The sequence below is a fragment of the Oncorhynchus kisutch genome, linkage group LG20 (assembly GCF_002021735.2).
Source record: "Oncorhynchus kisutch isolate 150728-3 linkage group LG20, Okis_V2, whole genome shotgun sequence".
Classification (NCBI taxonomy): domain Eukaryota; kingdom Metazoa; phylum Chordata; class Actinopteri; order Salmoniformes; family Salmonidae; genus Oncorhynchus; species Oncorhynchus kisutch.
The window spans coordinates 7,446,318-7,474,115 of NC_034193.2; the positions used below are offsets into that span (position 1 = coordinate 7,446,318).

Genomic DNA, 27,798 nt, shown 5'->3' on the forward strand with positions numbered 1-27,798 from the left:
AAAGATACTAGTGGTAATGGTAGTAGAGATATTAGAGGTATAAATGATACTAGTGGTAATGGTAGAGATATTAGAGGTATAAATGATACTAGTGGGGATGGTAGAGATATTAGAGGTATAAATGATACTAGTGGTGATGGTAGTAGTAGAGATATTAGAGGTATAAATGATACTAGTGTTGATGGTAGAGATATTAGAGGTATAAATGATACTAGTGGTGATGGTAGTAGTAGAGATTTTAGAGATAGAAATTATACTAGTGGTAATGGTAGAGATATTAGAGGTATAAATGATACTAGTGGTGATGGTAGAGATATTAGAGGTAGAAAAGATACTAGTGGTGATGGTAGTAGTAGAGATATTAGAGATAGAAATTATACTAGTGGTAATGGTAGAGATATTAGAGGTATAAATGATACTAGTGGTGATGGTAGTAGTAGAGATATTAGAGGTATAAATTATACTTGTGGTGATGGTAGAGATATTAGAGGTAGACATACTACTAGTGGTGATGGTAGTAGAGATATTAGAGGTAGACATACTACTAGTGGTGATGGTAGAGATATTAGAGGTATAAAATGATACTAGTGGTAATGGTAGTAGAGATATTAGAGGTATAAATGATACTAGTGGTAATGGTAGAGATATTAGAGGTATAAATGATACTAGTGGGGATGGTAGAGATATTAGAGGTATAAATGATACTAGTGGTGATGGTAGTAGTAGAGATATTAGAGGTATAAATGATACTAGTGTTGATGGTAGAGATATTAGAGGTATAAATGATACTAGTGGTGATGGTAGAGATATTAGAGGTATAAAATGATACTAGTGGTGATGGTAGTAGTAGAGATATTAGAGGTATAAATGATACTAGTGTTGATGGTAGAGATATTAGAGGTATAAATGATACTAGTGGTGATGGTAGTAGTAGAGATATTAGAGGTATAAATTATACTTGTGGTGATGGTAGAGATATTAGAGGTAGACATACTACTATTGGTGATGGTAGTAGAGATATTAGAGGTAGACATACTACTAGTGGTGATGGTAGTAGAGATATTAGAGGTATAAATGATACTAGTGGTGATGGTAGAGATATTAGAGGTATAAATGATACTAGTGGTGATGGTAGAGATATTAGAGGTATAAATGATACTAGTGGTGATGGTAGAGATATTAGAGGTATAAAATGATACTAGTGGTAATGGTAGTAGAGATATTAGAGGTATAAATGATACTAGGGGTAATGGTAGAGATATTAGAGGTATAAATGATACTAGTGGTAGTGGTAGTAGTAGAGATTTTAGAGATAGAAATTATACTAGTGGTAATGGTAGAGATATTAGAGGTATAAATGATACTAGTGGTGATGGTAGAGATATTAGAGGTAGAAAAGATACTAGTGGTGATGGTAGTAGTAGAGATTTTAGAGATAGAAATTATACTAGTGGTAATGGTAGAGATATTAGAGGTATAAATGATACTAGTGGGGATGGTAGAGATATTAGAGGTATAAATGATACTAGTGGTGATGGTAGTAGTAGAGATATTAGAGGTATAAATGATACTAGGGGTAATGGTAGAGATATTAGAGGTATAAATGATACTAGTGGTAATGGTAGAGATATTAGAGGTATAAATGATACTAGTGGGGATGGTAGTAGTAGAGATATTAGAGGTATAAATGATACTAGTGGTAATGGTAGTAGAGATATTAGAGGTATAAATTATACTAGTAGTGATGGTAGAGATATTAGAGGTATAAATTATACTGGTGGTGATGGTAGTAGTAGAGATATTAGAGGTATAAATGATACTAGTGGTGATGGTAGAGATATTAGAGGTATAAATGATACTAGTGGTGATGGTAGAGATATTAGAGGTATAAATGATACTAGTGGTAATGGTAGTAGAGATATTAGAGGTATAAATGATACTAGTAGTGATGGTAGAGATATTAGAGGTATAAATTATACTAGTGGTAATGGTAGTAGTAGAGATAATAGAGGTATAAATGATACTAGTGGTGATATTATTTTTCTTCATTATTTTATTACAATGTATATTGTATACATTGCTGCTTTAGTAATATTGACTATTTGTCCCTAAACAGAGAGTACACGGTGGCAGAATACCTGACCACTGTCACTGACCCAAAATGAAGGAAAGCTTTGACTATGAACAGACTCAGTGAGCATAGCCTTGCTATTGAGAAAGGCCGCCGTAGGCAGACTTGGCTCTCAAGAGAAGACAGGCTATGTGCACACTGCCCACAAAATGAGGTGGAAACTGAGCTGCACTTCCTAAACCTCCTGCCAAATGTATGACCATATTAGAGACACATATTTCCCTCAGATTACACAGATCCACAAAGAATTTGAAAACAAATCCAATTTTGATAAACTCCCATATGTACTGGGTGAAATTCCACAGTGTGCCATCACAGCAGCAAGATTTGTGACATGTTGCCATAAGAAAAGGGCAACCAGTGAAGAACAAACACCATTGTAAATACAACTCATATTTATGCTCATTTATTTTCCCTTCTGTACTTCAACTATATGCACATAACATGACATTTGAAATGTCATTTTTCTTTTAAAACTTTTGTGAGTGTAATGTTTAATGTACATTTTTATTGTTTATTTCACTTTTGTTTATTATCTACTTCACTTGCTTTGGCAATGTTAACATGTTTCCAAGCCCTTCAATTAACATTGAAATTGAGAGACAGAGAGAGAGAAAAGGAGACTTAGAAAAAAAGAGACAAAGACAAAGTGAGAGAGAGCAAGAGAGACAGAAAGAGAGATTGAGAGAGAGAGAGAGATAAACAGAGATAGGGAGAGTGACAGAGAGAGGGTGTACTTTGTCATCAGTCTGGCAAACATAACAGCCCTGGCCCTGCCCCCTCTGACCAACTCCCCTCTAGGACAGAGCACCTTCTACCTGACTACACTTCCCAGAATGCACCATAACAAGGAAGAGGACACAATGACCTGCTTGTTTTTCTGGGGAGTGTGTGTGTGTGTGTGTGTGTGTGTGTGTGCTGGCCTGGATTACAGACTTGCTGACGTCAACAACAGAGAAAGGCTTCCTCTCAATGGAGAACAGATGGAGCTGATTAAACCTGTCTCAATGAGAACAGCTGGAGCTGATCAAACCCGTCTCAATGAGAACAGCTGGAGCTGATCAAACCAGTCTCAATGAGAACAGCTGGAGCTGATCAAACCTGTCTCAATGAGAACAGCTGGAGCTGATCAAACCAGTCTCAATGAGAACAGCTGGAGCTGATCAAACCTGTCTCAATGAGAACAGCTGGAGCTGATCAAACCTGTCTCAATGAGAACAGCTGGAGCTGATCAAACCTGTCTCAATGAGAACAGCTGGAGCTGATCAAACCTGTCTCAATGAGAACAGCTGGAGCTGATTAAACCTGTCTCAATGAGAACAGCTGGAGCTGATCAAACCAGTCTCAATGAGAACAGCTGGAGCTGATCAAACCTGTCTCAATGATGAACAGATGGAGCTGATCAAACCTGTCTCAATGAGAACAGCTGGAGCTGATCAAACCTGTCTCAATGAGAACAGCTGGAGCTGATTAAACCCCTATCAATGGAGAACAGCTGGAGCTGATCAAACCCGTCTCAATGATGAACAGCTGGAGCTGATTAAACCCCTATCAATGGAGATCTGCCAATAAGGGATCATAGCTTTCACCTGGATTCACCTGGTCCGTCTGTGTCATGGAAAGAGCAGGTGTTCTTAATGTTTTGTACACTCAGTGTATACCATGCTTATCCTGTACACACAACTAATAAAACGTTAAACTTGGATAAGAGCATCTGCTAAATGACTAAATGAAGAACACAAGATATAATAATACTCTTTGACTGGCTGACTGACTGATTGGCTGACTGGCTGTTTGGCTGACTGCCTGGCTGTTTGGCTGACTGCCTGGCTGATTGGCTGACTGGCTACAGTCTGTAGCCCTCATGTAGAAAAACTGAAAAAGGCAACAAAAAACAACATTGCCAAACCTCACCTCTACCAGCTCTCCTAAACATAACCCAACTCACAGCCACACCCTCGGCCAGCCCCCTCCACACACACTGACACACAGAAACACCCTGCCCCCCTTTCGGGACGGCGCTGGTCCCAGGAGGTTGTTTCTGATGTCAGTAGGAGAGATGGGGGCCAGTCAGGCCTGTGGGCCATTGATGGATGTGCTAGGTCTGTGAGCTTAGAATAGGAAAGGTTTTTGTTACCTGCAGACCTGCTACTGTTCTTATAAAGGGTTTATAGGTCATTCATAACGCACTTCATAAGCACTGCATAGGCACTACATAGAGGTTGTTACATGCAGTCCTGCTGCTACTGTTCGTATAAAAGCTTCATAGGTCATTCATTAAGTCTTCATAAGCACTGCATAGGCACTACATAGAGGTTGTTACAGGTTGTTACATGCAGTCCTGCTGCTGCTCTTATAAAGGCTTTATAGGTCATTCATAACGCACTTCATAAGCACCGCATAAACGCTTCACAAATCACTTATAAACAACTGTGGCTAGCTGATGCTCCATGTAGATGGTGAGTGGTGTTTACTTGGCCTACTGCTACTGTTCGTATAAAGGCTTTATAGGTCATTCATAAAGTCTTCATAAGCACTGCATAGGCACTACATAGAGGTTGTTACAGGTTGTTACATGCAGTCCTGCTGCTACTGTTCGTATAAAGGCTTTATAGGTCATTCATAAAGTCTTCATAAGCACTACATAGGCACTACATAGAGGTTGTTACATGCAGTCCTGCTACTACTGTTCTTATAAACACTTCATAGATCATTCATAAAGCCTTCATAAGCACTACATAGGCACTACATAGAGGTTGTTACATGCAGTCTTGCTGCCTCTGTTCTTATAAAAGCTTCATAGCGTAAAAGTTAAAATAGCTCAAGCCTTTATTTGCTGAGATCAATGAACACAACAGGCACTGAGGAGACTGGCTTCTGTTTGAGTCAGGCATCCATTTCCTTAATGTACACAGCGGTTTCCTTAATGTACACAGCGGTTTCCTTAATGTACACAGCGGTTTCCTTAATGTACACAGCGGTTTCCTTAATGTACACAGCGGTTTCCTTAATGTACACAGCGGTTTCCTTAATGTACACAGCGGTTTCCTTAATGTACACAGCGGTTTCCTTAATGTACACAGCGGTTTCCTTAATGTACACAGCGGTTTCCTTAATGTACACAGCGGTTTCCTTAATGTACACAGCGGTTTCCTTGTGAACTTCACAGTTTTCCAATAAATACCAAGGGTCTTATTCTGATGACATGATGATCGATTCTTGGCTTCCATTTGATATATTCTCGCTCTTATCCATAGTAATGTAATGATGTAATGTAATGTAATGATGCAGTGGACTAGCCTACCTACACGGTATCTGCAAACTGTTAGCTAGAGCGCACATGCCAAGACCAGAGTGGGTACATTTGCTATATAACACAACAGTTTTAGTGACAAAACCATAAGTAAAAGTTTAAAATGCGATAGAAACCAATGTTTCTTTTTTAAATTTATTTAACCACAAAAGTTATTTTAAGGTGCACTGTCATCACGCACAACCTATCTGTAAAAGTCAGTTTGATGGAAACACATCTCTGGGATGTGGGAAAATGTGCATATTGTTTTATGTAGGTTTTAGAATATTTGCATGAAAATCTGTCGCAAATTGGATGGAAACCTAGATAGTGTCACGTTTATTTTGACATAGTATGTCTATATTTTGAAGGAAAAAAAAACCTTTGACTGTGCATTTTTGGCAGATCTTACTTATGCCACTAGAGGGCGATCAGCAATTTATAGGTTACTGTACTCCCGAAGCTGTTGACTATGGCTAGCAGTTCTCAGCTGTTAGCAGCCAATGGATAGCAGACCTCAGCTGTTAGCAGCCAATGGCAGGCAGATCTCAGCTGTTAGCAGCCAATGGATAGCAGTTCTCAGCTGTTAGCAGCCAATGGCAGGCAGTTCTCCGCTGTTAGCAGCCAATGGCAGGCAGTTCTCAGCTGTTAGCAGCCAATGGCAGGCAGTTCTCAGCTGTTAGCAGCCAATGGCAGGCAGATCTCAGCTGTTAGCAGCCAATGGCAGGCAGTTCTCAGCTGTTAGCAGCCAATGGCTAGCAGTTCTCAGCTGTTAGCAGCCAATGGCAGGCAGATCTCAGCTGTTAGCAGCCAATGGCAGGCAGATCTCAGCTGTTAGCAGCCAATGGCAGGCAGTTCTCAGCTGTTAGCAGCCAATGGCCAAGTTTTTTACTGGCGATAAAAATGGATGATAGTCATAACTTTTAGACTCATTACTGAATTATTTAATGTAACATCAAACATTAAACCTCATAAACATTGAATGATAATTAATGCTAACCTCGTAAACAATTCATTCAGATCCGGCGTTTATTTGAAACGGGCGTTTATTTGCCGAAATGTGGGCCGTTGCCCAGCTATTAAAAGGGACAGGCGGCTATTTGAGACTGTGTTGAATTGAAGTTTTACAGTAATTCATAAAGTCTTTTTAAGGACAACAAATCCTCTATAAACTAGCTGGTGCTCCATTGAGACCTACAGTATGTATCAGTGTATCGTGAGAGGTGTGTGTGAGTTACCTGCAGGCAGGCTTCCGCTGCTCTTCCTCTTGTGCCATCTGTCCAGTGTCTCTGAACTCACGCTCTCCGATACAAACTCATCCAGCATCTGAGGGTGAAGGGAGAGGTAGGCCTTCACTTTGTCATCCGTCAGACCTGCACAACAACACGGGACAGAGGACGTCAGCTCTTTCATTCATTCATTACCTCTTAATTTACACATCTTTCATTCATTCATTACCTCTTCATTTATACATCTTTCATTCATTCATTACCTCTTTCATTTACACATCTTTCTTTCATTCATTACCTCTTCATTTACACATCTTTCATTCATTCATTACCTCTTTCATTTACACATCTTTCATTCATTCATTACCTCTTCATTTACACATCTTTCATTCATTCATTACCTCTTTCATTTACACATCTTTCTTTCATTCATTACCTCTTCATTTACACATCTTTCATTCATTCATTACCTCTTCATTTACACATCTTTCTTTCATTCATTACCTCTTCATTTACACATCTTTCATTCATTACCTCTTTCATTTACACATCTTTCTTTCATTCATTACCTCTTCATTTACACATCTTTCATTCATTCATTACCTCTTTCATTTACACATCTTTCATTCATTCATTACCTCTTCATTTACACATCTTTCATTCATTCATTACCTCTTCATTTACACATCTTTCATTCATTCATTACCTCTTCATTTATACTTCATTCATACATTCATTACCTCTTCATTTATACATCTTTCATTCATTCATTACCTCTTTCATTTACACATCTTTCTTTCATTCATTACCTCTTCATTTACACATCTTTCATTCATTCATTACCTCTTCATTTACACATCTTTCTTTCATTCATTACCTCTTCATTTACACATCTTTCATTCATTCATTACCTCTTAATTTACACATCTTTCATTCATTCATTACCTCTTCATTTACACATCTTTCATTCATTCATTACCTCTTCATTTATACTTCATTCATACATTCATTACCTCTTCATTTATACATCTTTCATTCATTCATTACTTCTTCATTACACATCTTTCATTCATTCATTACCTCTTTCATTTATTACATATTTCATTCATAACCTCTTTCATTCATTACCTCTCATTTAGTGCATATTTCATTCATTACCTCTTTCATTTAGTGCATATTTCATTCATTATCGCTTTAATTTATAACATATTTCATTCATTCATTCATTACCTCTCATTTATTGCATCTTTCATTCATTACCTCTCATTTATTACATATATCATTCATAGCCTCTTTCATTCATTACATCTTTCATTCATTCATTCATTACCTCTTTTAGTCATTATATATTTCATTAATGACCTATTTCATTCATTATATATTTTGTTCAATAATTTCCTTTTTCATTAAATAATTCATTCATACATTAAATTCCATCTTTCATTCATTCCATCTCCCTGCTAAAAAAAAACAGCATAGACCAGCATAGGCTGGTGACCACCCTTCCTTTCGTTTTCACGGGTGACCAGTCTTCCTTTCGTTTTCACGGGTGACCAGTCTTCCTTTTGTTTTCTCGGGTGACCACCTGATAACCATATACCGATCCTAAATTTACCAGCATATGCTGGTCACCTGCAAAACCAGCATCAAGTCACATTATGCTAGCTATCAAAGTGAAGTCTATCTCCCGCAAACTGCAATCAGAATGACTAGCAGGGTTAGGATGATCAGCGAATGACCCTACCTAAACCATGTAAATTAGAACAACCATTTCATTAATGGGTGCAATAAATCCAACTCACAGATTGGATTTGTTTAGAAAATGTAAAAATGTCATTTATCTTCGTTTAGCAATTTTTAAAAAATCGAACAGCAGTAGAGCATGTGTCACGTTCGTTAGGAGAATTATCGGACCATGATGCAAAGCGATATGGTTTCCACATATTTATTTAGTGAAACGCACAAAACAACAAAGAATAAACGAAACGTGAAGTCAATGAAGTGCTCACAGGCAACTAAACATAAACAAGATTCCACAAACACAGGTGGGAAAATGAACTACTTAAATATGATCCCCAATTAGAGACAACGATTACCAGCTGCCTCTAATTGGGAATCATACAAAACACCAACATAGAAAAATGAACAAGAACATAAGACATACTATATCATATTACCCCTTAGTCACGCCCTGACCTACTACACCAGAGAAAAAATGTCTCTCCATGGTCAGGGGGTGACAGCATGCTGGGAAATATGTTAATGATGGGCGTGGTTTTGCAGACCACCTTGACCAGAATAGCACCACCATGTTTTCCTTTCCTTTCCATTAAATGCTTCTTCTTCTTCTTTGGAACTCGATTGGCAGATCGCATACAACTTTTAGGTGCATACACCGCCACCTACTGTACTGGAGTGTGAGGCCATTCACAGTCTACCTGCTGTACTGGAGAGTGAGGCCATTCACAGTCTACCTACTGTACTGGAGTGTGAGGCCATTCACAGTCTACCTACTGTACTGGAAAGTGAGGCCATTCACAGTCTACCTACTGTACTGGAAAGTGAGGCCATTTACAGTCTACCTACTGTACTGGAAAGTGAGGCCATTCACAGTCTACCTACTGTACTGGAGTGTGAGGCCATTCACAGTCTACCTACTGTACTGGAAAGTGAGACCATTCACATCCTACCTACTGTACTGGAGTGTGAGGCCAGTCACAGTCTACCTACTGTACTGGAGAGTGAGGCCAGTCACATTCAACCTACTGTACTGGAGAGAGAGGCCAGTCACAGTCTACCTACTGTACTGGAGAGTGAGGCCAGTCACATTCAACCTACTGTACTGGAGAGAGAGGCCAGTCACAGTGTACCTACTGTACTGGAGAGAGAGGCCGGTCACAGTGTACCTACTGTACTGGAAAGTGAGGCCATTCACAGTCTACCTACTGTACTGGAGAGTGAGGCCGGTCACAGTCTACCTACTGTACTGGAGAGTGAGGCTGGTCACAGTCTACCTACTGTACTGGAGAGTGAGGCCGGTCACAGTCTACCTACTGTACTGGAGAGTGAGGCCGGTCACAGTCTACCTACTGTACTGGAGAGTGAGGCCGGTCACAGTATACCTACTGTACTGGAGAGTGAGGCCGGTCACAGTCTACCTACTGTACTGGAGAGTGAGGCCGGTCACAGTATACCCACATTAAATTATCTTGATTAGTCTGTTCCTCTAAGAAAGTGAAATAGAGCCCTAGACACCATTAAAAACCCACTACCCCATTCCACTACTTAGACCGTATCTGCTCCTGCACCGTGCCAACGGGCTGGCAGGACAGGACACCACCCCTCATTAAAACCCACTACCCCATTCCACTACTTTGGCCCTATCTGCTCCTGCACCGTGCCAACGGGCTGGCAGGACGGGACACCACCCCTCATTAAAACCCACTACCCCATTCCACTACTTAGACCCTATCTGCACCATGCACTGGTATAGTTGTTCCCTGGGGTACACACCGTGCCAACGGCCTGGCAGGACGGGACACCACCCCTCATTAAAACCCACTACCCCATTCCACTACTTAGACCCTATCTGCTCCTGCACCGGTAGAGTTGTTCCCTGGGATACACACCGTGCCAATGGCCTGGCAGGACGGGACACCACCCCTCAACACACCCTGGAACTCTTCTGCAGTCAGGTCATAAATGATGCACCTGAAACGCAGTGGATTCGCACAAAAGGTCCAACAGGACAACTGATATATCCTAACAGGACCTTGTCAGGCAGTGACTCAAAATTTAAAAGGACTGAACATTGACTCCTCTGTATCACCTCCCTCCCTCCTCCTCCTCCTCCTCCTCCTCCTCCGGGTCTGCGACGCACCAAATGGCGCCGGGAATCTTCAACTTCAATTGGTCCATCTCCACACTTAACGTTGTCATGAAATGCTACATTGTTACATTTTTTTCTGTAATTTGACAGTACACTACAGGCTACTGGTTACAGTGAAAAGTAAAGTAAACCACAACAAATTAATACATTTTTACAGCTGAGTGAAGTTGTTATTACGGTAAAAGAAATGACTTGAGACTTGGAATTTGAACTCACAACATCTTGGTTGCTAATGACCTGAATTTCCTGCTATGCCACCAGGTCTGTGGGACAGAGATTGGCCACAGATTCAATAACAAGAAAACATTTCTGCACTTTGCTCAAAGCTGCTCAAAGCTGCTCAAAGCTGCTCAAAGCTGCTCAAAGCTGCTCAAAGCTGCTCAAAGCTGCTCAAAGCTATACAATAGTTCTTCACACTAAGGCTAATTCCCGGGTATGTGTACATTTACCTTGCAAATTAAGGTGATTCTGATGTGCAGATAATCAATGTGCAGAAACATTTTTCCAACCCAATATTTTGAATATAAGGTACAATCATCACTGCGCTTAGAAACGTAGGTGGGGCAATGTATCGGTGGAGTTGATTAGCATATTAGGGAGTGATTTGTACCAACCGTGAGTAGAAGTGTTGTACCAGTAGATGACTATACCTTCACTAAAATGTAGTGTTTACAAGACTACTAAGTATGATTTGTGTCTGTACTCTCGGGACCCGGCGTCATCGTTGGCAGCAAACTGATCTTCCAGTCACACCATCAGGCCAGTCTGCGTGACACACTAAGTAACTGTGCATATTTCAATAATTACTTTCAGCAAGCAGACAGTAAGTTACTGAAAACAAACCTTCCCAGTGACTAATTGCCATTAAGTTACTGGAAGATGCACAGCAACACAGTCCAACTCCTGATTGTCACAACCTCTGACCAAGATTGTAGAACTGACAGTGAACAAATTAGGTGCTCAACTGTCATAAACATGATAAAACCACTTAAACTGGTACAACACTTCCACTAATGGTTGGCACAAATACAACAGATTTTAGACTATGTCCCCAAATATGCTAATGCGACCCCCGCCAGCACATATTTCCCAGCATGCTCTATTGCAGTTTGATATGTAGAATTGTTTGTTACAATATCTGTGTTTTTTGCACGTACATTGATTGATTCCTTCAAAAAGTATATGTTATGCAACACAAGACAAATTACATATTTTTTTCTAAACTAATCCAATCTGTAGACTTATTGCTGCCGTTACATAGATTGTTGTTCCAGTTTAGATGCTTCACTCCATTAAACGTTTTGTTTAACTCTGGCAGTTATTCTGAATGTAGATTTTGGGAATCCTCTCTGACTGGATTTCAAAAGGAATTGGACATTACTTTGCAAACTGGCATAATGTAACTTGATTATGGTTTTACTTCAGTTTATGCTGTTACCAGTGTCCAAAACACAACTTATGCTGTTACCAGTGTCCAAAACACAACTTATGCTGTTACCAGTGTCCAAAACACAACTTATGCTGTTACCTGTGTCCAAAACACAACTTATGCTGTTACCAGTGTCCAAAATACAACTTATGCTGTTACCAGTGTCCAAAACACAACTTATGCTGTTACCTGTGTCCAAAACACAACTTATGCTGTTACCAGTGTCCAAAATACAACTTATGCTGTTACCAGTGTCCAAAACACAACTTATGCTGTTACCTGTGTCCAAAACACAACTTATGCTGTTACCTGTGTCCAAAACACAACTTATGCTGTTACCTGTGTCCAAAACACAACTTATGCTGTTACCAGTGTCCAAAATACAACTTATGCTGTTACCTGTGTCCAAAACACAACTTATGCTGTTACCTGTGTCCAAAACACAACTTATGCTGTTACCTGTGTCCAAAACACAACTTATGCTGTTACCAGTGTCCAAAACACAACTTATGCTGTTACCTGTGTCCAAAACACAACTTATGCTGTTACCAGTGTCCAAAATACAACTTATGCTGTTACCTGTGTCCAAAACACAACTTATGCTGTTACCAGTGTCCAAAACACAACTTATGCTGTTACCTGTGTCCAAAACACAACTTATGCTGTTACCTGTGTCCAAAACACAACTTATGCTGTTACCTGTGTCCAAAACACAACTTATGCTGTTACCAGTGTCCAAAATACAACTTTTACTGGTCACCAGTGTCCAAAACACAACTTATGCTGTTACCTGTGTCCAAAACACAACTTATGCTGTTACCAGTGTCCAAAACACAACTTATGCTGTTACCTGTGTCCAAAACACAACTTATGCTGTTACCAGTGTCCAAAACACAACTTATGCTGTTACCAGTGTCCAAAACACAACTTATGCTGTTACCTGTGTCCAAAACACAACTTATGCTGTTACCAGTGTCCAAAACACAACTTATGCTGTTACCAGTGTCCAAAACACAACTTATGCTGTTACCTGTGTCCAAAACACAACTTATGCTGTTACCAGTGTCCAAAACACAACTTATGCTGTTACCAGTGTCCAAAATACAACTTTTACTGGTTACCTGTGTCCAAAACACAACTTATGCTGTTACCAGTGTCCAAAACACAACTTATGCTGTTACCTGTGTCCAAAATACAACTTTTGCTGGTCACCTGTGTCCAAAATACAACTTTTGCTGGTCACCAGTGTCCAAAATACAACTTTTGCTGGTCACCTGTGTCCAAAATACAACTTTTGCTGGTCACCAGTGTCCAAAACACAACTTATGCTGTTACCAGTGTCCAAAATACAACTTTTGCTGGTCACCTGTGTCCAAAATACAACTTTTGCTGGTCACCTGTGTCCAAAATACAACTTTTGCTGGTCACCAGTGTCCAAAATACAACTTTTGCTGGTCACCTGTGTCCAAAATACAACTTTTGCTGGTCACCAGTGTCCAAAACACAACTTATGCTGTTACTAGTGTCCAAAACACAACTTTTACTGGTCACCAGTGTCCAAAACACAACTTTTACTGGTCACCAGTGTCCAAAACACAACTTTTGCTGGTCAACTGTGTCCAAAACACAACTTTTGCTGGTCATCTGTGTCCAAAACACAACTTATGCTGTTACCAGTGTCCAAAACACAACTTTTACTGGTCACCAGTGTCCAAAACACAACTTTTACTGGTCACCAGTGTCCAAAACACAACTTATGCTGGTCACCAGTGTCCAAAACACAACTTATGCTGGTCACCAGTGTCCAAAACACAACTTATGCTGGTCACCAGTGTCCAAAACACAACTTATGCTGGTCACCAGTGTCCAAAACACAACTTATGCTGGTCACCAGTGTCCAAAACACAACTTTTACTGGTCACCAGTGTCCAAAACATAGCGAAGGCTGGTCACCAGTGTCCAAAATACTGCGAAGGCTGATCACCAGTGTCCAAAACACAACTTTTACTGGTCACCAGTGTCCAAAACACAACTTTTGCTGGTCACCAGTGTCCAAAACACAACTTTTACTGGTCACCAGTGTCCAAAACACAACTTTTACTGGTCACCAGTGTCCAAAACACAACTTATGCTGGTCACCAGTGTCCAAAACACAACTTATGCTGGTCACCAGTGTCCAAAACACAACTTATGCTGGTCACCAGTGTCCAAAACACAACTTATGCTGGTCACCAGTGTCCAAAACACAACTTATGCTGGTCACCAGTGTCCAAAACACAACTTTTACTGGTCACCAGTGTCCAAAACATAGCGAAGGCTGGTCACCAGTGTCCAAAATACTGCGAAGGCTGATCACCAGTGTCCAAAACACAACTTTTACTGGTCACCAGTGTCCAAAACACAACTTTTGCTGGTCACCAGTGTCCAAAACACAACTTTTACTGGTCACCAGTGTCCAAAACATAGCGAAGGCTGGTCACCAGTGTCCAAAATACTGCGAAGGCTGATCACCAGTGTCCAAAATACAACTTTTGCTGGTCACCAGTGTCCAAAACACAACTTATGCTGTTACTAGTGTCCAAAACACAACTTTTACTGGTCACCAGTGTCCAAAACACAACTTTTACTGGTCACCAGTGTCCAAAACACAACTTTTACTGGTCACCAGTGTCCAAAACACAACTTTTGCTGGTCAACTGTGTCCAAAACACAACTTTTGCTGGTCATCTGTGTCCAAAACACAACTTATGCTGTTACCAGTGTCCAAAACACAACTTTTACTGGTCACCAGTGTCCAAAACACAACTTTTACTGGTCACCAGTGTCCAAAACACAACTTATGCTGGTCACCAGTGTCCAAAACACAACTTATGCTGGTCACCAGTGTCCAAAACACAACTTATGCTGGTCACCAGTGTCCAAAACACAACTTATGCTGGTCACCAGTGTCCAAAACACAACTTATGCTGGTCACCAGTGTCCAAAACACAACTTTTACTGGTCACCAGTGTCCAAAACATAGCGAAGGCTGGTCACCAGTGTCCAAAATACTGCGAAGGCTGATCACCAGTGTCCAAAACACAACTTTTACTGGTCACCAGTGTCCAAAACACAACTTTTGCTGGTCACCAGTGTCCAAAACACAACTTTTACTGGTCACCAGTGTCCAAAACATAGCGAAGGCTGGTCACCAGTGTCCAAAATACTGCGAAGGCTGATCACCAGTGTCCAAAACCCAACTTTTGCTGGTCACCAGTGTCCAAAACACAACTTTTACTGGTCACCAGTGTCCAAAACATAGCGAAGGCTGGTCACCAGTGTCCAAAATACTGCGAAGGCTGATCACCAGTGTCCAAAACCCAACTTTTGCTGGTCACCAGTGTCCAAAACACAACTTATGCTGTTACCAGTGTCCAAAACACAACTTTTGCTGTTACCAGTGTCCAAAACATAGCGAAGGCTGGTCACCAGTGTCCAAAACACAACTTTTACTGGTCACCAGTGTCCAAAACATAGCGAAGGCTGGTCACCAGTGTCCAAAATACTGCGAAGGCTGATCACCAGTGTCCAAAACCCAACTTTTGCTGGTCACCAGTGTCCAAAACACAACTTATGCTGTTACCAGTGTCCAAAACATAGCGAAGGCTGATCACCAGTGTCCAAAACCCAACTTTTGCTGGTCACCAGTGTCCAAAACATAGCGAAGGCTGGTCACCAGTGTCCAAAATACTGCGAAGGCTGATCACCAGTGTCCAAAACCCAACTTTTGCTGGTCACCAGTGTCCAAAACACAGCTTATGCTGGTCACCAGTGTCCAAAACACTGCTACGGCTGATCACCAGTGTCCAAAACACTGCTACGGCTGGTCACCAGTGTCCTAAACACAGCTTATGCTGGTCACCAGTGTCCAAAACACTGCTAAGGCTGGTCACCAGTGTCCAAAACACAGCTTATGCTGGTCACCAGTGTCCAAAACACAGCTTATGCTGGTCACCAGTGTCCAAAACACAGCCTATGCTGGTCACCAGTGTCCAAAACACTGCTAAGGCTGGTCACCAGTGTCCAAAACACAGCTTATGCTGGTCACCAGTGTCCAAAACACAGCTTATGCTGGTCACCAGTGTCCAAAACACTGCTAAGGCTGGTCACCAGTGTCCAAAACACAGCTTATGCTGGTCACCAGTGTCCAAAACACAGCCTATGCTGGTCACCAGTATCCAAAATACTGCTACGGCTGGTCAGCGAAAACACAACAAGCACTGACCAGCATGGACCAGCTTGAAATGTATTCTGGTATATGCAGTTTGTTTCAGCAGGGTTTTCATTCATTCATTATATAGTACTTCTTTCATTCATTAATTAATTATATATTTCACTCATCCATCTATTGGCAGAGAAAGGAAGACAAAAAAATATCTGACAGAAAAATTGTATTTCTGCTTTTGACCGAGGGACAACAGCTCCATCTAAACATCTAAGATGGCAGAGCTGGTTGAAATCATGACGTCATTCCAACCAGCTCTGGCCCCTGGGACAGTGGCCGTCTGCGTCTCCTGGGGGAGGAGGCCCAACGGAGGCCGCTAGAGGAAGGAGAGAGAGAAGGAGGCGAGAAGGACTGGATTGTTGCTTAATAGGCAATTAGGTTGTTGAGAGCTGTTGTTTATTACGTGTGTTGTCGGGGACGACGGGGAGAACAGCCATTTGCCTGGACATCATTGAACCAGCACTGAGGTAAAGTTATACTTAATGGACATGCTGGCGTCTGTCTTCACTGTCCGTTCTGTGTGTGTGCACGTGTGTGAGTGAGTGTGCATGTGTGTGAGTGAGTGTGCATGTGTGTGTGTGTGCACGTGTGTGAGTGAGTGTGCATGTGTGTATGTGCACGTGTGTGAGTGAGTGTGCATGTGTGTGTGTACATGTGTGAGTGAGTGTGCATGTGTGTGTGTGTGCACGTGTGTGTGTGCACGTGTGTGAGTGAGTGTGTATGTGTGTGTGTGCACGTGTGTGAGTGAGTGTGCATGTGTGTGTGTGCACGTGTGTGTGCACGTGTGTGAGTGAGTGTGCATGTGTGTGTGTGTGCACGTGTGTGAGTGAGTGTGTATGTGTGTGTGTGCACGTGTGTGTGTGCACGTGTGTGAGTGAGTGTGCATGTGTGTGCACGTGTGTGAGTGAGTGTGCATGTGTGTGTGTGTGCAAGTGTGTGTGCACGTGTGTGAGTGAGTGTGCATGTGTGTGTGTGCACGTGTGTGAGTGAGTGTGCATGTGTGTGTATGTGCACGTGTGTGTGTGCACGTGTGTGAGTGAGTGTGCATGTGTGTGTGTGCATGTGTGAGTGAGTGTGCATGTGTGTGTGTGTGCACGTGTGTGTGTGCATGTGTGTGAGTGAGTGTGTATGTGTGTGTGTGTGCACGTGTGTGAGTGAGTGTGTATGTGTGTGTGCACGTGTGTGTGTGTGCACGTGTGTGAGTGAGTGTGCATGTGTGTGTGTGCACGTGTGTGAGTGAGTGTGCATGTGTGTGTGTGTGCACGTGTGTGTGTGCACGTGTGTGAGTGAGTGTGCATGTGTGTGTGTGCACGTGTGTGAGTGAGTGTGCATGTGTGTGTGTGCACGTGTGTGAGTGAGTGTGCATGTGTGTGTGTGCACGTGTGTGAGTGAGTGTGCATGTGTGTGTGTGTGCACGTGTGTGTGTGCACGTGTGTGAGTGAGTGTGCATGCACGTGTGTGAGTGAGTGTGCACGTGTGTGTGTGCACGTGTGTGAATGTTTCTGGTGACAGTAATTTTGTGCGTATTGAGACTATAGATTCGGTGTCTAGTTTTCTGAATAGCCCACTGGTTTAGTACCTTTTCGCGAACAAATAAAGCATGACTACTTCTACTTCTACTACTTAAAACCACCGTGCTGTTAACTACCACTAGCAGGTTCCGATGATCATCACGGTGATTTAAAAAAAATCTATATATTAATATATACCTAAAGCAACAATGCTATAAGGTTAGTTGCGAGGAGATATGAATCTTTACAATTATATACAAGAAATATAAAGCACTCCGTACGCCAACACCGTTAACAGTTGGAAAAAATGGCTAGAGAGTGAGACAGGGAAGCGACAGCAGCAAAGTCCTGTTTTTGGCAAAAACTTTAAGAAGTTCAACGAGAAGACGGCGAATTGCAAACTTTGCGAGGTGGAATTGAGTGTCAGTACATGTACAACCATCTGAGAGCGAGGGCCTGTGAGACCCAAACTGTTACTGGCAGCAGGTCCCCAACAGCAGACAGACAGGCTCCTCACACCAACAAAGTGCAACAAGAGAGAGAGAAAAATCCCATCACTGATTACAGCATTGGCTGCAGTTGAAAAACAGCCAATGGTAGTGGATGTTGGCTTCAATAAACCCCGATGGCATGTGTAGATCCAGACTACAACATGTCCAAAACCTTGACGGACCGGAGAAATTATGCAACGATTGCTCTGCAAGTACAAAGCGTGAGCTCACAGCCATCACAGCCATCACATACATCACAGCCATCACATACATCACAGCCATCACGTACATCACAGCCATCACGTACATCACAGCCATCACATACATCACGGCCATCACATACATCACATACATCACAGCCATCACAGCCATCACTCCTCTCCTTGGGAATAGTACATATACCAGTGGATAGATGCCAACCTCTACTTCAGCCACACCCGTTGCTGAGAGGTGTATAAAATCGAGCACATAGCCATGCAACCTCCATAGACAAACATTGACAGTAGAATGGCCCGTACTGAAGAGCTCAGCGACTTTCAAAGTGGCACCGTCATAGGATGCCACCTTTCCAACAAGTCAGTTCGTCAAATTTCTGCCCTACCAGAGCTGTCCCCGGTCAACTGTAAGTGCTGTTGTTGTCAACGTTACCAAACCAAATAATCTGTTTAAACCAATTTAGTATCATCTTGCTGACTATAAACGTTTATATTGACATCAAAAATGAATTGATTAATTCCACTCAATTTATGGGGTGAAAATGCGATCTTGTGTAAAGTAGTAAGACAAACGGCCCAGATTAGGGAAATAAGCTTAATATAAAATCATTGAATACGAATAAATAATTCAACACGTCAATTTAGGATTATAGGATATGTTGCCCACTCACAACCTACTGGACACAGACGTCAATTCAACGTCAATTCAACGTCTATTCAACGTAATGTCATTGAAATGACATGTTGAAACCATGTTGACTCAACCAGTGGGAAGCTATTGCAACAATTACACCCATTTCTCACTCATTTAAACAAACACATTTTAACCGGGTGCACCTCCTTCTCCGCAGCAGCCTGGAGGATGTTCCACGGTCCTAACAACTGCTTCACGGTAACCTGGTAACGGTAACCTGGTAACGGTATCCTGGTAACCGTAACCTGGTAACAAAGTCTGTAGTGTGACTAGCCACTGCTCAGAATGAAGCTAAAGCTACTGACCACTACTGGAGCTAACCACTGCTCTCAAATTGTATCCTGACGTCGACAGAAGATGAGAGCTATATTCATAATATACTGTAGATAACTTAGCCAGCTAACATATTTGTTAAAAAAACAATAGTTGTATTTACTGGCTAGCTAGCTAGCGTTAGCAATGTGTTCAATGGTGGCCAACAATGAACTAAGTAACCAGCCAGCAAAAACAATGCAACAAAAATATAATTTTGGATTAAAAAAAAAATACTCTTAATTTCAGGAATCACATTCGCAAGTATCCCTGGTAAACAATTTCTGATTTGATGAAACGTTTTTTGGCATTTCCCTCGTTTGGTATCCATGCATTTCAGACGTGAGTCCGAGGCGTCGGGACTCGAGCTAATTAATTAATTGGTTAATGAAAGTTGCTATCTACCGGAACGCTGTGATTGGTTGCCCAGAATTCTAGGCCGGGACTTAGCGAAGAGTCAATTCAGCACTACTCTACACCACCTGTAACAATTCAACTCAAAGTCAGAGGACCAACTGACCTAAAAGTAAGAGAACATAGGCATATGGGCCTAGGTAAATAGTAGAGAGGAGAGAGAGACCGAGAGAGATAGAGGACAGAGAGAAAGAGAGAGAGACAGAGAGAAAGAGAGAGAGACAGAAAGAGAGAGAGAGAGAAAGAGAGAGAGACAGAAAGAGAGAGAAACAGAAAGAGAGAGAGAAACAGAAAGAGAGAGAGAAACAGAAAGAGACAGAAAGAGAGAGACAGAAAGAGACAGAAAGAGAGAGACAGAAAGAGACAGAAAGAGAGAGACAGAAAGAGACAGAAAGAGAGAGAGAGAGACAGAAAGAGAGAGAGAGACAGAAAGAGAGAGACAGAAAGAGACAGAAAGAGAGAGAGAGAGACAGAAAGAGAGAGAGAGAGAGAGACAGAAAGAGACAGAAAGAGAGACAGAAAGAGAGAGAGACAGAAAGAGAGAGAGAAACAGAAAGAGAGAGAGAAACAGAAAGAGAGAGAGAAACAGAAAGAGACAGAAAGAGAGAGACAGAAAGAGACTGAAAGAGAGAGACAGAAAGAGACTGAAAGAGAGAGACAGAAAGAGACAGAAGAGAGAGAGAGACAGAAAGAGAGAGAGAGACAGAAAGAGACAGAAAGAGAGACAGAGAGAGACAGAAAGAGACAGAAAGAGAGAGAGACAGAAAGAGAGAGAGAGACTGAAAGAGAGAGACAGAAAGAGACTGAAAGAGAGAGACAGAAAGAGACAGAAGAGAGAGAGAGACAGAAAGAGAGAGAGAGACAGAAAGAGACAGAAAGAGAGACAGAAAGAGAGAGAGAGAGAGACAGAAAGAGACAGAAAGAGAGAGAGACAGAAAGAGAGAGAGAGACAGAAAGAGAGAGAGAGACAGAAAGAGAGAGAGAGAGAGAGAGAGAGAGAGAGAGAGAGAGAGAGAGAGAGAGAGAGAGAGACAGAGACAGAGACAGAGACAGAGAGAGAGAGAGAGAGAGAGAGAGAGAGAGAGAGAGAGAGAGAGAGAGAGAGAGAGAGAGGAGAGACAGAGAGAGAGAGAGAGGATAGAGAGAACTAGATAGAGATGGAGGACAAAGAATGAGAATAAAATAGATCAATTATAAAGAGGATAAAGAGTAGACAGACGGACGGAAGGGGGTCTGGCCCGCTGGTAGTTTGAGTGACACATATTATGACATTTATAAAACATTTGGAGAGAACCCAAAAAATATTTATGGGGGAAAATGACTAAAACCAAATACAAACTCTATGAATCATCATGTATCTACTAGAGGTCAATAGATTATGATTTTTCAAAGCCGATACCGATTAATCGGTCGACCTCTAGTATCTACATTCATGCAGTTTCTTGTGTTCAGATAAAAATCACCCAACAATGAAACCCAGACAGTCAGGGAGCATCAAATTCCCAAAACGACGGATAGAGGACATCTTTTATTACATTTTGACAGCAAGGAAATAGAACCAATTTTTCTGCTTGTCTTATCCAACCCCACACATTCTAGGTCACCAACCCTCTATCTACGCCCCAGGGACAGTTCATTCAGTACAATCTGTGTCTGTGTGTTTGTTTCATACAATCTGGCAGTGATCTTCTATCTACTAATCGCAACAAAAAATGTCACCAGGCCAAATTACAACAACATCACACGACAACCGACATCACAACATCATCACACGACAACCGACATCACAACGACATCACACGACAACCAACATCATAACAACATCACACGACAAACCCCCCCTCCCACACACACACACACACACACACACACATACACACACACCAAAGCTTTATAGAGTCACTTGAGCAACATATTGACTACTGACAGACTGACCTCGACCATCAGGCATCATAAAATCCATCTGGATGGAAAGCCAACGTTTGGCCCTAAACAGACCTCATTCATTCCAGCATGATGGTGATTGAGATTAATAGGGATGTGTTTAACACATTACAGATATTCCTATTATCCCCAACCCCCCTGAACCCCCCTTAACCCCCCTGAACCCCCCTTAACCCCAAGTCATTCTGTCTCTAGTTCCTGTTATCCCCAACCCCCCTGAACCCCCTTTAACCCCAAGTCATTCTGTCTCTAGTTCCTGTTATCCCCAACTCCCCCTTAACTCCCCTTAACCCCAAGTCATTCTGTCTCTAGTTCCTGTTATCCCCAACCCCCCTGAACCCCCCTTAACCCCAAGTCATTCTGTCTCTGGTTCCTGTTATCCCTAACCCCCCTTAACCCCCCTTAACCCCAAGTCATTCTGTCTCTAGTTCCTGTTATCCCTAACCCCCCTTAACCTCCAAGTCATGAGACTGCAGTGATACTAAGGGCTGTGTGATGTGTGTGTGTGTTGTGTGTGTGTGTGGTATGGGTGTCTGTGTGTGTGTGGTATGGGTGTGTGTGTGTGTGGTATGGGTGTGTGGTATGTGTGTGTGTGTGGGGTATGGGTGTATGTGTGTGTGTGTGTGTGTGTGTGTGTGTGTGTGTGTGTGTGTGTGTGTGTGTGTGTGTGTGGATACTTCTCCCCTCAGACCACTGTGGTCAAGTCAGATCTTGGTTGACTTCTGGTTCCGGTCAGAGACCCTCAATCGTCTCCCAAATGGCACCCTATTCCCTACATAGTGCACTACTTTAGACCAGCCACCATAGGGCTCTGTTAAAAAGTAGTGCACTATGTAGGGAATAGTGTGCCATTTTGGGGGGGAGCCGCCCTGAATAGCATGTGTCATTGGTACAACAGTAATGGTACCATCATGATGAAACCTAATTCTGCTTCAGTGGTCACAGTATTTCAATGTTGAACAAAGACGGACAGAACAGTGGACAGTGGTGTCGTGAAGAGGTGCAATTCTATGGGATTATTTTAAACAAACACCCCCTAATACATTCCTCTAGTCATCTAACAGCACCATGGTTAAACCACTAACAAACATGAAACAAAAACATTGCAGTCCTCTTGGCTTTCTGCTCAGAGATTTAGCACCGATTTAAACCAATTTGACATTTTTCTCATTTATTGCCATTGTAATATTCATCATTTTGGACCCAGCAAGCAACTCTGTCCATCAGTCTCAGGTGTCAGTCTCAATTCTATCCATCAGTCTCAGGTGTCAGTTTCCATGTAGCCAAATAGTAGTGGTAGGCAGTGCTTTTACTGTCAACTAGATTAAAGAGTAATCTTTACATAATTGCGTTTTTGGGTTTGGTGGACTGTTCTTTCCATAGCAGGCTACTAATGTGATAGTACGTACGGACAGTAGTACCTGTAGTTTTCATATGTTTTGTATTAAACCGAAACCCAATCTCTCTGTCAAGAGTTTCCTGAGTAAAACCTGGGGTCTGTTCAGATGGGTGCAATGTTACAGAATGTTTTGATAGCGTTGTGAAACGAGATAAGAAAAGTTTAAAAAACAACAACAACACAAATGTAATTTTGACACCGTATGCCTTGATAGGCTACCAATAAGAGAACAGGGGGGTGAAAAAAGAAGCTAAAGTCCACCGAACCCTCATTCCAGTAAGCACGAACGTACATCTGTCCTTAATCTACAAAGCAGATCTTAACAGTAATTATTTTTAGGTCTGCTCATTTCAGCCTGTGCGTACAGTAGGCCTACATACGTATCTCTGTTCTTATTCTACAAAGCAGACCTTGATTCTTTTTTTAAGTGTGCTCTGCTCTGCTCTGTCACTACTGTCCCTCTGGGGATCTTGGTCTGCGTCACTCTGATCTTCTTCTTCTCCAGCCTGCTTTAAGACTGAAAGAGCACTGGTCCTCGAGGAGGGGGTAGGACTGAGTTCAGGCTTCAGACGTCATCAACTCCCTACCGGGACCCTCACTAAACCTAGCCTCTCTTGTAGCACACTTGAACTCCCTATATCCCACATCACCTCGATCCCCTACACCCCGAGGCTCTTGTGTAGATCTGAGAGGATTGGTATAACAAGCAACATGACGTTGTGCTTTTGCGTCCCACCTGTCTGGTCTCTTCTGCAAGATGTTTTGGAGTGTAAGAGCATTGGTCCTCGAGAAGGACACAATTCCAGAGTTCAAGCTCCCGACGTCGTCAACTCCGACGTCGTCAACTCCGAACACAACCGACCGTGGCCTCTCAAAACTGTGTCCAAACTATATTCCTTACAACTTCTTCAAATCTGGTGAACTTTACTACACTCGAAAAAACCAAGACACTAGCCTCTGATGTGTCAAACAATTCCCCTCCTCTGAATCCTGAATCAACTCATGGCCTCACCCCCTGCCTACGCCCTACGCTCTACGCCCTACGCTCTACGCCCTACGCTCTACGCCCTGTGTTTATCCGTGAGGAACGGAGAGGTGTCCGCTGCACAATATGGCACAGTTCCACCTGATCTATCAGAACGTCATCGTCAACTCCCTACTGGATCGGCACACCACCTAGCTAGCCTCTCGAGTCACACTCTCCCTGAATCCCAAATCGACCCCTAGCCCCTGGACACCCTAATCACTTGCGTAGGTCAGAAAGTATTCGGGAAAAAGGTTAATGAGGAGCATGGTAGTGCTTAGCTTTCCATTTGAAAGGCTGGGTGGAATATTCGCCACATTGCTTACACCTATACTCTCCACTGAGATGTAGGGGGTAGGGGACAAGGTGTTGTTTCTGGACACGGCCCTAGAGCCACACTTAGCCTGTAGTGCTCATTATACTTTCTTCAACTTTCCGACAAACTTTGGTGAACTCAACAAAAAAAAACAAGACACTATTGGACCTCATACAACAACAGACAATGACTTCACCATAGACTATACATGAGAGAAAATGCCTTTTTACGGCGTATCGTCAAAAAACAAATCAAATGTTATTTGTCACATGCGTCAATTACAAGAGGTTTAGACTTGACTGTGAAATGCCAACAATACAGAATTAAAACGTTTTGAAAAACTTAAATAAAAATAGAAAATAGTAACAATAAATAACAATAACAACGCTATAAACAAGGAGTACGAGGTAGTTGAGGTAATAATAAGGCTACAAGGAGAACCAGTACTGAGTCACTGTGCAGGGGTACCAATACTGAGTCACTGTGCAGGGGTACCAGTACTGAGTCACTGTGCAGGGGTACCAGTACTGAGTCAATGTGCAGGGGTACCAGTACTGAGTCAATGTGCAGGGGTACCAGTACTGAGTCAATGTGCAGGGGTACCAGTACTGAGTCACTGTGCAGGGGTACCAGTACTGAGTCACTGTGCAGGGGTACCAGTACTGAGTCACTGTGCAGGGGTACCAGTACTGAGTCACTGTGCAGGGGTACCAGTACTGAGTCACTGTGCAGGGGTACCAGTACTGAGTCAATGTGCAGGGGTACCAGTACTGAGTCACTGTGCAGGGGTACCAGTACTGAGTCAATGTGCAGGGGTACCAGTACTGAGTCAATGTGCAGGGGTACCAGTACTGAGTCAATGTGCAGGGGTACCAGTACTGAGTCAATGTGCAGGGGTACCAGTACTGAGTCAATGTGCAGGGGTACCAGTACTGAGTCAATGTGCAGGGCTACCAGTACTGAGTCAATGTGCAAGGGTACCAGTACTGAGTCACTGTGCAGGGGTACCAGTACAGGGGTACGAGGTAGTGAAGTAATACAGAGCCTTCAGAAAGTATTCATACCCCTTGACTTATTCCTCATTATGTTGTGTTACAGCCTGAACTCAAAAGTATTTAAATAGATGTTTTTTTCCTTACCCCTTGATAAACAATACCACATAAAGTGAAAACATGTTCTTTTAATTCTTCAGCAAATTTATTGAGAATGAAATACAGAAATATCTCATTGACAAACACTACCGTTCAAAAGTTTGGGGTCACTTAGAAATGTAAAGCAAATTTTTTCGATTAAAATAACATCAAATTGATCCGAAATACAGTGCCTGCCGTCCCTACACTCTAACCACTAGGCTACCTGCCGTCCCTACACTCTAACCACTAGGCTACCTGCCGTCCCTACACTCTAACCACTAGGCTACCTGCCGTCCCTACACTCTAACCACTAGGCTACCTGCCGTCCCTACACTCTAACCACTAGGCTACCTGCCGTCCCTACACTCTAACCACTAGGCTACCTGCCGTCCCTACACTCTAAACCACTAGTGCTACCTGCCATGTTCTTGTGAACTCTATTGCTCTGTAGTCACGGTCAGTTTAGCCTTTTACGACTAGGGGGCGATATTTAAATTTTTGGATGAAAAACATTCCCGTTTTAAACAAGATATTTTGTCACGAAAAGATGCTCGACTATGCATATAATTGACAGTTTTGGATAGAAAACACTCTGACGTTTCCAAAACTGCAAAGATATTGTCTGTGAGTGCAACAGAACTGATGTTACAGGCGAAACCCAGATTAAAATCCAATAATTTTTTTGAAACAGCCCATGCCAATGACTTCTTATATGGCTGTGAATGAGCTACGAATGAGCTTACGTTTTCTACGTATTGCCCAACGGTGTCTACAGCATTGTGACATTTTTTTAACGCATTTCTGTTGAAGAATAGCCGGTAAGGGACCACATTTAGCAAGTAGTCACATGATGTCTCCCGCAGAAAATCTTGCGTAAAATACTGAGGTATTCCAATCGCTTCTTATGAGAAACCAATCGACGGATATATTATCGAATATATATGTTAAAAACACCTTGAGGATTGATCCTAAACAACGTTTGCCGTTTTCTGTCGATATTATGGAGCAAATTTTGGAAAAAAAGTTTGGCATTTTCCGGTTGATTTCTCAGCCTCAGCATGATGAACAAACATTTTTCGCCTACAAAAATTATATTTTTGGAAAAAGGAACATTTGCTTTCTAACTGGGAGTCTCCTGAGTGAAAACATCCGAAGCTCATCAAAGGTAAATTATTTAATTTGATTGCTTTTCTTATTGTCGTGAAAATGTTGCCTGCTGCCAGCAGAGCCTAGCCATAGCATTATGCCATGATCAACTTACACAACTGCTTGTCTAGCGTGGCTGTAACGCATATTTTGAAAATCTGAGACGACAGTGTTGTTAACAAAAGGCTAAGCTGTGTCTCAATTTATTTCATTTGTGATTTTCATGAATAGGAACATTTTCTAGGGGTATTTATGTCCGCTGCGTAATGCTAATTCGTTTGAGGCTATGATTACGCTCCCGGATCCGGGATTGTTAGTCACAAGACCTCTGTAGTCACGGTCAGTTTGGAAGCCTAAGGTTAAGGCCTAAAGTGGCAGCGCTATGAAACACCAAATATCAGTAGGTATGCTGTAATACACAGTATAATTTAATATTCACTATTAGCAATTGCTGATGTTATTTCAATACAGTTCTTCTACAATAAAAGTACTGTTTTGTTATATATTTACAGCAGAATACTGTAATACTTGTCTATATATTTACAGCAGAATACTGTAATACTTGTTATATATTTACAGCAGAATACTGTAATACCTGTTATATATTTACAGCAGAATACTGTAATACTGTTATATATTTACAGCAGAATACTGTAATACTGTTATATATTTACAGCAGAATACTGTAATACCTGTTATATATTTACAGCAGAAGTACTGTATATACCCTGTTATTATATTTACAGCAGAATACTGTAATACTTGTTATATATTTACAGCAGAATACTGTAATACCTGTTATATATTTACAGCAGAATACTGTAATACTTGTTATATATTTACAGCAGAATACTGTATACCTGTTATATATTTACAGCAGAATACTGTAATACCTGTTATATATTTACAGCAGAATACTGTAATACCTGTTATATATTTACAGCAGATACTGTAATACCTGTTTA

General features: G+C 41.9%; 1 protein-coding gene across 2 annotated transcripts in view; it reads right to left on the minus strand.

Moving 5' to 3' along the window:
• LOC109883317 (cAMP and cAMP-inhibited cGMP 3',5'-cyclic phosphodiesterase 10A) overlaps positions 1-27,798 on the minus strand; it is a 133,319-nt gene that overhangs the window by 65,812 nt on the left and 39,709 nt on the right. For both annotated transcript variants that reach the window (XR_004204515.1, XM_031799700.1), the window contains exon 2: positions 6,662-6,796. Coding sequence is in view for 1 of the 2 variants with exons in the window: in XM_031799700.1 (XP_031655560.1) it covers positions 6,662-6,796 (135 nt within the window). In the remaining variant the exon portion in view is untranslated. The remainder of the gene's footprint in view (positions 1-6,661; positions 6,797-27,798) is intronic.